General features: G+C 38.6%; 1 protein-coding gene across 2 annotated transcripts in view; it reads left to right on the forward strand.

The window, feature by feature from the left end:
- LOC109409677 (uncharacterized) overlaps positions 1–12,251 on the forward strand; it is a 209,230-nt gene that overhangs the window by 163,259 nt on the left and 33,720 nt on the right. For both annotated transcript variants that reach the window (XM_062854595.1, XM_029870148.2), the window contains 3 exons: positions 165–446; positions 628–756; positions 5,696–5,769. In XM_062854595.1, the coding sequence (XP_062710579.1) occupies positions 165–446; positions 628–756; positions 5,696–5,769 (485 nt within the window). The remainder of the gene's footprint in view (positions 1–164; positions 447–627; positions 757–5,695; positions 5,770–12,251) is intronic.

Here is a 12,251-nt window from a genome sequence, read left to right on the forward strand (position 1 = left end):
TGTCCACTTAAGTGAAGTGATAACCTGAGTTCATTATTTGTTTACTCTAAAAGTATTTGTTGGTTGTATTTTCTTAATATATTTTTACAGAAAAAAATATCCGTTCATACATATGTTCTCAACGTGTTAAAATTAATCTGCTTTTATTTGTTTCAAATATACAGGACTGCATGGACCTCGCGGTAAGCCGGGACGACCGGGCATCAACGGCACTCCCGGAACACCCGGAATAAACGCGTGGAAGATTAAGGTCAACGATACGTTCTCCAACGAGCTGCTAGTGCCACCAACGATCGCAGGCTCGGGCACACCGGAAGCACTTCGTCCCATCGTGGTTCAGGAGGGCACTCACCTTCGATTACGATGTGCTGCCACTGGAACGCCTAAACCACACGTCGAATGGCGCCGAGAGGACGGAAAAACAATCTCCAATGGTGCATGGCAAGGTAATAAAGAGTCATTCCTTTGAGCATAGAACCCTTTCGCAGAGTGTTACCAGAGCCGTCCATCGTCCTATAGAAAGCTGGAAAATTGAATTTAAAACTTTCATGCTTCTCTTTCCTATCATGCCCTGGCTTTTGTCTTCTGTACGACTCGGTCATGTTCTGACCGTTGGACACCATGCAGCGTCGTCGATGGCCGGCCATACTCTCAACATTACCAAAATCAATCGAGTGCACATGGGAGCTTATCAGTGCCTGGCAGACAACGGAATTCCACCGCCAGCGAACCAGACGTTCAACATCGAAGTCCAATGTATGTACCTAGAACTCTGCTGCGAGCAGGAATTTCATCACTTTATTTGCAATACCCTTCGTCCGGTTTCACTCTTGTCGCACCAAAACACACTCCCGTCAAATATCCGCTGCACTACAATTTCAATTTGCAATGGATTAACTGGCACTTTACAACGAAATAATGTTGGCAACTATTTCGATCCGCGAGTACCGTTCAGTTCTGTTCTGTTCTATTGTATAGCTGGCAAAGTTCGAATACTTGAGATCGGGTTTCAGAAAATTAAATTTTTGAACTGCTCTCGATTGCCACAACAAAGCGAACAAAGCATTTACGTTATGTGCTTGAAGCATTTTCGGCCTTACATTTGAAAACACAGTATATTGCAAATTTGAACTAATCTAGATTGGTGTAGAAGAGATAGATTCTCATGGATTTTGACTGAGTTTTATTCTGAGCATTCTTTCGAAGTTTTCAATGACAATTGAGTTGCTCACTTCTCACTTTATATCCCTTTCGTGACGGAGCACAAAAAATTGAAATCTCCATACAAATGGCTCAACTTTGGCTCTCCGGAACTCTTAGATTTCCCAACAAAACAACAATTATTTTACCTCATTTGAAAGAACTACTCTTTATCTTTCGATTTCTAGTTTTGACTTCCTGGACAAATCGAAAATGAAAATTATGCGACAGACAAGACTTTTTCATGTTTTACGGTTTTTGTCCACTTTTTGTATATCTTGTTGTGGTGAATCTCACAGGCAACGTAAGCAAAAGTTTTTTTACACACAAACAAGTATAAGTAATGGCTGAATTATTGAAATAGTTTACATCACAAAAAACAAAGTCTGAACAGATGAAAAAAATATGCGAAACTGCTACCGCTCAACAACACAATTGTGCTGGTTCGTCACGAAAGGGATATAGACTGTTTCAGCAATTATAAATAGGTAAACTTTGTTTATTGAAGAAAACGAAGTAATTCAATTATTTTTATCATTTTTTTACAATACTGATTATTGTACTTTTAGAACAGTTGAGTTGTCAAATTATTTATTTAGTCTTTCATTAGCGTAGCTAGGGGGGGGGGGGGGGTTTCAGGGGTGCCTGGCACCCCCTAGAATATATTTGGCCCCCCTGGCCCCCTGGATTTTTTCTTGACACTCACTTAAAATTGAAAACTTGGAACGATAATGCTGGAACGGACATCTGAATCTTGCTTGTGTATTTGAACAAAATTTGAGCAACACTGGGAATTACTCCATTATTCGTTTTTGTTTTTGGATACTTTAACTGTAAAAACAATCAACAGACTTATCTCTGTAAATGAAGCACCAAAATTGCGTCTATTTGATCCTAGTTGATTATTTTGTTTGGTACAGTGATACGCAAAACATTATCTTTCGGAAAAATAAAGTGTGGTGTATAACAAAGTAGACTACGATCATACAGTCGAAGTGTAGAATTAGCATAATGTTAAAATACACATTAATAAAAACAAAAATAATACGATCATACAGTAAACACTAATGTTTTTAAATAGTAGGCAGAAATATCAGACAGGCAAACTGATCTTTACTTATTAGCATATTAAATAAGCTGAAACATATCGTTAAATGTAATGGAAATTCTCAAACTTTCTCTGCTAGTTCATACACTAGTTGACTTTAATTGGTTTGAGCTTGATAAAATAAATTTGCATGTTCAAGTTGGATGTTTTTATCTGACTGCTCTTTTAATTGTTTATTTGTGAGCCAAATAAAACTTACTTTTGATCATTCAGGAGCAAGATGATCCGAGTAGGTGAGAACATCTAACGAAAAACATTTTCAGTTATTAATAAATTTAATTATTGAAGAACAAAACCTGATATTGGTTTGATTGAGATAAGAGGTAAACCAGCAGAAATAATATCAAAATCTAGTATGGAGAAGTGCTCAATAATAGCTCGTTAAGATATTACAAGATCAAAACATAGCCAACATCCAGCATCGAACCTACGACATTAGAATTCGCAGGCGGCGATGCTTACCACTCAACTGCGACTCACTGTTGTGAATATCATGACAACAAGGGCATAAGGTTCTTCGTTTCCCTAACCCAGAAAGGGGCACATGGCATTTCACTAACATTGAGATATCTCTATGGGTGTATGTGTTCCATTTTGTGAAAAAGAGCTAATCATGTTCTTATATAGAAATTTTCAGATATTCCGACAAGAACAAAAACTGATATCATATCACTTTGAGTTATTGATGCGATATATTTAAATCTTTTAAATAACACATTAAAATCACATCGAGCTATGACAACAAAAATTGTTAGGTTTGTGATTTGATTTAGATATTCTCGTCTGCCCGGGGAATCTCGAGAAATAACAGCTTTAAAGTAGGCTTTTAAAAAGAAGCAGTTTATAAAAAATGCCCTTTGCTTCAAGCAGAGTTAACCATTTAAACCCAAGTTTGTACCAGTTACAGTTAACTAGTAGTTCAACTAGCAGGAAAAAAATTGAAACAATACATCAAATTTGTATATCCGATTCCAATTCAATATTCATTGAAATGATGCCGTTGTTTTTATGTAGATCAAATCTGCAACATATTTGGAAGTGTATTTGGTATTAGTTAAGAATTTCTTCAGATATTTATTTCGAAATATTTTTGAAAATTCCGTGGAAACTCCTTTTTTGTTTTCTTTGGTAATTGCTTTGCAAAGTAGTTTGCCAATTTCTTTGAGGATTCCTACAGCATGTTGTTATTATTATTGTTTTTGAGAATTTCTTCGGTAGTTCCATTCGATTGTGAAAAGCAACTTCTTTGGAAATGCGTTTTGAAATTTCAATGGCGATTCATCTAAAATTCCTTTGCACTTTCTATTCCTATTTCGTTTTTTCTTTCTGTTTCTAATTTCTTCTATAATTCTTCATAATTTCATTGCGTTAAGATATATCCCTCCAACAACTTCTTGGGAAATTTGTTTATAGATATTGTCGCCAATTTTTTTTTTTTTTTTGGAATTTATTCCGATTTTTTTTTTTGAAATTCCATTGACTATTTCATCGAGAATTTCTTTGGTAATCCTTTTGTGAACTAAAAAAAGACAATTACACTGTCTTCGGCTAGAGACCGCACAGACTGAGTATAACAAATATTAAATAACGGACAACACAGTGGCCCAGTGGAGAACTTTTCGTTTGACGAAAAGTTTTCCACGACTGGAGCGGGAATCGAACCCACACTCCATAGTTTACGAGACACCAAAACGTCTGCCGCCGTTAACCACTCGACAACGAAGCACACAACAATAGCTTCGGTGTTTTTCTTTCGATTCTTTCTGGAATATGCTGGAGAAATCCTTCAGTACTTCCTTTTCAATTTTCTTCAAAAGGAAGCCAAAAAATAAATAAAAATAGTTTTTTCCGAATCAATTTTCAAAGGCATTTTCAGAAGAATATCCGATGGAATTCCCAAAAAACTTCCTGAGAAATTCCCTAAGCAATTTCTGGATTATATAAATATAAATTGCCTGAAAAGTTTGTTTTCATTAGATTTCTTACAAGAATTGCCATACAAATTCCTGAAGAAATTGTGTAAGTTTTTCGAATAAGTTGACCAAACCCAATTCCAGAAAAAATTGCCGAAAACTATTCCAAAGGAGTTGCCGAAGAAATTTGCATGGAAATCTCCGCAATTATTTTCAGAAAAAATCTAATTAATTAACGCAGAATATGCCAAAGGAGTTTTGAAAAGAAATTTAAAAAAAACTTGAGAAATGGACTAAGGAACTACCAAACGATTTTCTAAAGACCATGCCAGAGAAATTTTCAAAGGAATTTCTGGAATAATTCCAAAACGAATTGCTGCAAATATTTACAAGCAAATTCTGAAGGAATGTCCGAAAGAATTCTGAAATAATTGCCGAATTATTTTCTAAAGAAATTTCCAAATTAATTCGCTAACAAATTTCGCGAAGAAATCTTTTTAGAATTTTACCTGATAGCTCCCAGAGTTATTAACGGAAAATTTTCCAAAGGAATTGCCGGAGGAGTTGCTGGAGAAATAAAATAAAATGCCATACAAATTGCTGACATAATTAAGAAGGATTTGCCGATGAAATTAAAAGAAATGCCTTTGATACTCCTAATGGAATTTCTAAAGAAGTTTCCAAAGTAATAACCGATGGAATTTTTAAGGGATAAGCCGAAAGGTTTTGAAAATGTAATTCCAAGTATGGTATAACCGTAGAAATTCTCAAAGAAATTGCTAGAAAATCCTAGATACGCCAATGCTTTAGATTAGTTATAGTTTTACACTAACAGTTTTTGTGTACTGTGGCACGATGATGATATGACAAGATGTCACACAAAAACGCATAATCGACAAAATATGATGGAAGAGTGTGCATTCGGAATCGCCCATAGTGCAGTTCTCTCATTGCATTAATATTCATGCATGTACTGTTCTGAACTAACTGGTTTTAATCACTTCCACGAACCCGCCACGAACAAGAGCCGTTTTTCATCTACGTGCAATACAAACAACAATGATCCTCCACTAGAAAACCGCTTCAGCAGCAGAACAACTTTTCCAATACGACGCGTGCTGTTCCGCCTCGAATCGTACTCTTTTCCGAGCTCGGTACCGGAATGGTACCACGTAATCATTGTTTCGTGCATTGCAGAGAGAATGCACTTTTTGCCGCGTGCATTATGCTCACATAGTCTCGCTTCTCGAGGCAGACTTTTCGGCATGCAGCAAAGAAGTATGCACCTCCGGAAACGATTAACACCACAAAACATGTACACAAAATGATGCTTTATTCACTCTGTTTCGCGGGTTTTGCAAAAGAGGAGCTTTTCTGCGCCTGAGTGGAACCGGAACCATGTATCATTTGCAGCATTAAAGAGTAATTCAATTTCAAAATGCTTACTAATTTGATTCGTAATTTCATTTGACAGTCCCTCCACTGATAAGAGTTCGGAATCAAATGGTGTACGCTGCTTTGGGTTCAACTGCCACGTTGGAATGCGAGGTAAGTAACGTTTTCTACTGTGGATATTGTACATCCAATTGAATTGAAGTTGAGACCATGCGAGAAATAGTTAGAAAACGTTATATTAATATGGCAATGAGGTGTAGTCGTTTCATAATGGAGGCGCATGGTATATTGATGGTACATGAAAGCAGACAGCGGTGCAGTATAAAATTCAGAGTACTGAGAATTATTGATACTTTAGTTCCCATGCGTTTGAACTAGGGAAATGTGTATCCAGCATTGCCGTGGTCTGAGTGTTTGAACGGATGGGATCCACACTGTTAACCGTAAAAAAAGGGTGGCATAAAACGCAAGTATCCCCTCTTCCATCGTTCTCTTTCTCGTAATTGACTCACTAAGTTACTCTTTTACCCACAAATTCACTCACTCACTAACTGAACACTTACTCGTTCGCCCATTCACTCACTTATTAATTCACGAACTCATTAACTTATATTTTCTCACTACATCACAACTCATAAACTCACTCACTAACTTACATATTCATTCACTATTAGGCTCATTCCCTCACTAACTCACTAGTTCACTTACTCGTTCACTCCCTCGCACACCGACTCACTCATTGGCTTATTCATTCAGCTGTTCCCTCACTGTTTAGCTCACTCACTAATCAATGTATCAACCCACTACATCACTTACTAACTCGCTACATCACACACTCACTAACTAACAGGTTCACACGTTCACTTATTCACTAATAGGCTCCCCCACTCACTTGCTCTCTAATTTATCCACAAATTCACTTATTAACAGGCTCATTTACTCACTAATTCACTAACTCACTAGCTCACTCGCTCGCTCATTCATTATCTTATTCATTCATTACTTTACTTTCTAAAAACTCATTTTTAATTCACCAACATGCTAACTAACCAATTACTTACACACTAACTCTCAAACTCACTATCTGTCAAACTCACTCATAATAGACCTCATGAAACGAGTTGTGCCTAGTTGGGATTTATTGTTATCAACCAATGTTCTTCACAGCTCAATTGTAACAGGATAATCGATTACCACGAAATTAAATATAGGTCATGCCACAATATTTCAAGTGTTGAAAATATTTTACAGATAAGGAATGAAAAATTGAGGAAACCTCTCTCATAAACGCAGTTATCAGGTATCAGAAAGCCGGCTCCAGAGGCACGTTATCCTCCATTTGGGACATTTGTGCCATCGCCAAAATAACAGCCTATTTCATCATCTACCTGAGGGAAAAGGAAGGAAAAAGGATTTGGATGGGGATAGGGACAGGTAGGGAAATAGGAAAAATACCCTGGAAGAGGGTACTAACGCACAAGCATACCACAATGGGTTCAAACAGCACCCTGAAAAGGGCACTGTAATAACGCATAAAGCGAAAGAGAGCCTATAGCTCTTTACCACAGCGGGTTAAGAACAACAGAATATCCTGAAGATTCAGGTTTATGAAGTCAGTTTCACTTAATAAGTGTTTACCGAATACTCGGAAACGCAGTCGCTCAAAAACTGGACAAAACTGGACATATCAAATGATACGAAGTTCCATAATCGGATTCACAGCTATCACATGCAAATGAATCAGCTTGCTGAATGTTCGTCATGTGATAGCTGAGTCGGCAGTGGCCAATCAATGCTTTGACCAGAATGCTGCAATTTGCTTTGACAGATTTGTAAGATACTTCGCCACCCTTGGAGATGGCTCAGTACAATACAATTTGGTTTGACCACATGACTCCAAACTATTCCAGTATTGTCTGTGTTGAGTGGCAGCCCAGGTGTGAATCTGAAGCTTTACCCAACACTTCGATATCGGAATAGCTGGCTCAGGGCCAATGAGGTCATGTGATGCTCCAGTGCGAGCTAACTCATCAGCCAATTCATTTCCAGCGATGGAAGAATGGCCAGGTACCCATACAAGGTGAACAGCGTTTGCTGAATTCAGCTCCACGATTTGAGTTCGACAAGCGATAACTATCTTCGACCTGGAGTTGGCCGAAGCAAGTGCTTTAATAGCAGCCTGGCTATCTTAACAGAAGTATATTATTTTGCCCATTACGTGCTGCTGAAGTGCTGATTGCACTCCGCACATAAGAGCAAAGATTTCGGCCTGAAAAACGGTGTAGTGTCTACCAAGTGAGTAAGACTGATACAGCCTTAGCTCACGAGAATAAACACCAGCACCTGCTCGACCTTCGAGAAGGGAGCCATCAGTGTAACATACGATGCCGTCTGAAATACTTCTTTCCAGATAACCAGATGTCCACTCTTCCCGGGAAGGGAATTTCGTGGAAAATGTCCTATATGGAAAATTACAAGCAATTGTAAGATCACTTGGAGCAAGAACAATTTTGTCCCAATTCACTAAAAGTGAAAACAACGAGGTGTGTGTTGATGTACGGTTCACAGGAGTTTCCTCTAGTAGACCGAGTACCCGTAACCGGTAAGTGCAAGAAAGGGCTTCTTGTTTGAGATGAATGTGTAGTGGGGCAACGTCTAAGAGAACTTCGAGCGCTGCCGTGGGAGTTGAAGAGAACGCTCCAGACATCGCCATTAAGCACATCCTTTGGAGATGGCCTAATTTTGATTGGACCGTTCTCACTTCACCCTTTTGCCACCACACAAGACATCCATAAGCCAATGGCGGTAGTTCGGCAGCAGCAAAGTTTTGCGCGCTCGCTTTGCTAGATTTTTGCGATTTTTTTTTCCCCTCTTCCCTCTGCGGGGCTCCGACGACGGGACGCCAAGCAGTCAGTAGTGTGCGGTAGTTCGGCAGCAGCAAAGTTTCGCGCGCTCGCTTTGCTAGATTTTTGCGAGAGTGAGTTTTTGGAGGCAAAGTTTACAGGCCGCGTTTTCATTCGGTCGTCGTCGTCGTCTATTTGACTGCTCATCTTCGTACGGGGCGATTTATGATACGATAAATGCAACAAACAACATTTTTTGCGATTTTAGTCAACAGACATTGAAATGTTCGTCACGTCAAGTGTCGGCCCAAGTTCCAAAGCCACGTTGGTTCAAATCACTTTATTTTCTCTTTCGTTAATTTTCGCACTTCGAAAACTATCTGAATGGTTCGTCATCTTCGATGTCGGCATGTGTTTTGTTTTAGTCCAAATGAAAATAAGTGGTTTGATATTAATAGGGTTGCATGAATCACTCCACTTACCAAAGTGAACTCATATCATGCGCCCTTTCCCCTCCCCGCTAACAATAAGTCCTTCCCATGACAGACGTGGAGACGCAGAGGTGATCTCGGTCTTTAGTAAGCAACGCACGTCATAATAACATTCCTTTCCTTCCTCGATGACCGTAAGGACGTGGCCGGCGCCGTTATTGACCTAATAAAGTTTGGAATTCTCGAAGATGCACATTGAGGACGGTAAGCTACTCCCAAGCTCCGTCTGTTGGTTCCTTGTGCAACTTCGATTGATCTGGTCAATCACGGAGTAGCAACTACGAATAGTACGGTCATCTATGCTCATGCTCATGCTCATGCTCACACAAGACATCCATAAGCCAATATTGGCCGAACCACAGTTGTGTAAATCCATTTGATATACTTGGGTTTTAGACCCCAAGTTGTACCAAAAGTACGCCGGCATTGTCCGAAGGCCATACAAGCTTTCTTGATTCTGAACTCAATGTGAGGTGTCCAGGAAAGCTTGGAATCAAGAATGACTCCAACGTACTTTACCTGTTCAGTCACATCGATTTCAGAAACTTGGACTTTTAAACTTGGACGCCTCTAAAGGACATGGTCCTGACAAAATTCCTCCAATATTTCTGAAAAATTTAGCTAAGGAGCTCACTGCTCCTTTATTTTGGCTTTTTAAAATATCACTCGATACTGCAAACTTCCCAAAAGTATGGAAAACCTCTTTTTTAGTGCCTATTTTTAAATCTGGTCGTAAATCAGACGTACGTAATTATCGCGGCATAGCCATTATCTCTTGCACTATTTGAGGCAATTGTCAACAAAAAGTTATTTCTACAAATCAAAAACAGAATAACTAACATGCAGCACGGCTTTTTTAAAGGCCGATCAACTTCAACAAATTTGCTTCAATTTGTTGACTATGTACTGAATGCAATGGATAATGGAAATCACGTGGAAGCTCTTTATACGGACTTTAGTAAGGCATTTGATCGCATCGACATACCAATGCTGCTTTTCAAATTGCAGAAAATTGGAATTGAACCAGGTCACCTGAAATGGCTTGAATCATACCTGAGTGACCGCCAACAAATAATTAAATTTGATGGATACAAATCAAAACCAATTCAAGTCACTTCCGGTGTACCACAAGGTTCTCATTTGGGACCTCTTCTTTTTATCAATTATGTAAACGATATTTTCTTCATTCTCAAGAAATTAAAAGTGTTAATTTATGCCGACGACATGAAGCTCTTTTTGGAAATAAGAAATGATGAAGACATCAATGTATTCCGCAATGAAATAGACATATTCTACACATGGTGCAACAAAAGCCTATTAGAACTGAATGTTAAAAAATGCAATCTAATATCATTTAGCAGAAAAAGAACAACACCGAATGTCTCTATCGCATTAGGAAATAAGAATGTGGAAAAATGTGAAAGGGTTAGGGATTTAGGAGTAATCTTAGACTCTAAACTTACATTCGTTGACCACTACAACACAATCATTCACAGGGCTAATAATATGCTAGGGTTCATTAAGCGCTTCTGCTATAACTTTCATGACCCATATACAATTAAAACACTTTATATTGCCTATGTTAGATCTATTTTAGAATACTGCAGCACTGTATGGTCTCCTTTTTCAACCACGCACGAAGAAAGATTAGAATCAGTGCAAAAACAATTTCTACTGTTTGCTCTTCGTAAATTAGGCTGGACATCATTTCCACTTCCGTCTTACAAAGCACGCTGCATGCTTATTGACATACAAACTCTGCAAGAGCGGCGTGAAATCGCAATGATTTCATTCGTAAACGATATCGTTTCGCATCGTATAGACTCGCCTGAAATCTTATCAAAACTAAATTTTTATATACCCTCTCGGCAATTAAGAAATCGGAATATTTTCGCAAGTAACCACCACCGAACAAACTACGCCAAATTTGGGCCTATAAATCGCATGATGGTTGCTTATAATAAACATTGCGAAACGATTGACTTTACCATGTCCAGCAAAATTTAAAAACATATTTTCGTATTATTAGAAATAGCAACACTTAAAAAAAAAACACTACATAATTTAATTCATTTTTTTATATATTTTTCAATGTATTTTATTATTATAATATTAAGAAAAAAGAAAAAAAAATATGTATATGTATAATGTACTAGTCTACGTCGGTTGACGAAATGAAATAAATAGTAAAGGAATCAAAGAGACGCAAAGGTCGAACGCTATTACGGTTTCGCCTTTCCGTGAAAAGAAAATAGATGTTTTACTCGGATTAACCGAAAGGCCATATTGGCGGCACCAACCCTCAACTACCTGAAGGGCGCTTTGCATCAGGTCGAAAAGGGTGCTGATGCACATACCAACTAACAATGTTAGGTAGTCGTCGGCAAAACCATAAGTAGGAAAACCGCTATTATTGAGTTGCCTCAATAGCGTATCTGCTACGAGATTCCACAAAAGCGGTGATAAGACTCCCCCTTGGGGGCATCCACAAACACTCAATTTCCTAATCCCTGCTAGACGCAATGTCGAGAAGAGATATCGGTTTTTGAGCATTTGGTGAATCCAATTAGAAATCATTGGAGATATACCATGACTCCATGCGGCTTCCAATATGGCATCGAAAGGCACGTTGTCAAAGGAACCCTCGATATTTAGAAAAAATTTAGAAAAAAAAATATGTATATGTATAATGTACTAGTCTACGTCGGTTGACGAAATGAAATAAATAGTAAAGGAATCAAAGAGACGCAAAGGTCGAACGCTATTACGGTTTCGCCTTTCCGTGAAAAGAAAATAGATGTTTTACTCGGATTAACCGAAAGGCCATATTGGCGGCACCAACCCTCAACTACCTGAAGGGCGCTTTGCATCAGGTCGAAAAGGGTGCTGATGCACATACCAACTAACAATGTTAGGTAGTCGTCGGCAAAACCATAAGTAGGAAAACCGCTATTATTGAGTTGCCTCAATAGCGTATCTGCTACGAGATTCCACAAAAGCGGTGATAAGACTCCCCCTTGGGGGCATCCACAAACACTCAATTTCCTAATCCCTGCTAGACGCAATGTCGAGAAGAGATATCGGTTTTTGAGCATTTGGTGAATCCAATTAGAAATCATTGGAGATATACCATGACTCCATGCGGCTTCCAATATGGCATCGAAAGGCACGTTGTCAAAGGAACCCTCGATATTTAGGAAACACCCAAACAAGATTGCTTTTGAGCGAATACTTTCTCGATATCGTAAACAACCTTGTGTAAAAGAGTCACAGTGGACTTACCAGATTGGTAGGCATGTTG

The sequence above is a fragment of the Aedes albopictus genome, chromosome 2 (assembly GCF_035046485.1).
Source record: "Aedes albopictus strain Foshan chromosome 2, AalbF5, whole genome shotgun sequence".
Classification (NCBI taxonomy): Eukaryota; Metazoa; Arthropoda; class Insecta; order Diptera; family Culicidae; genus Aedes; species Aedes albopictus.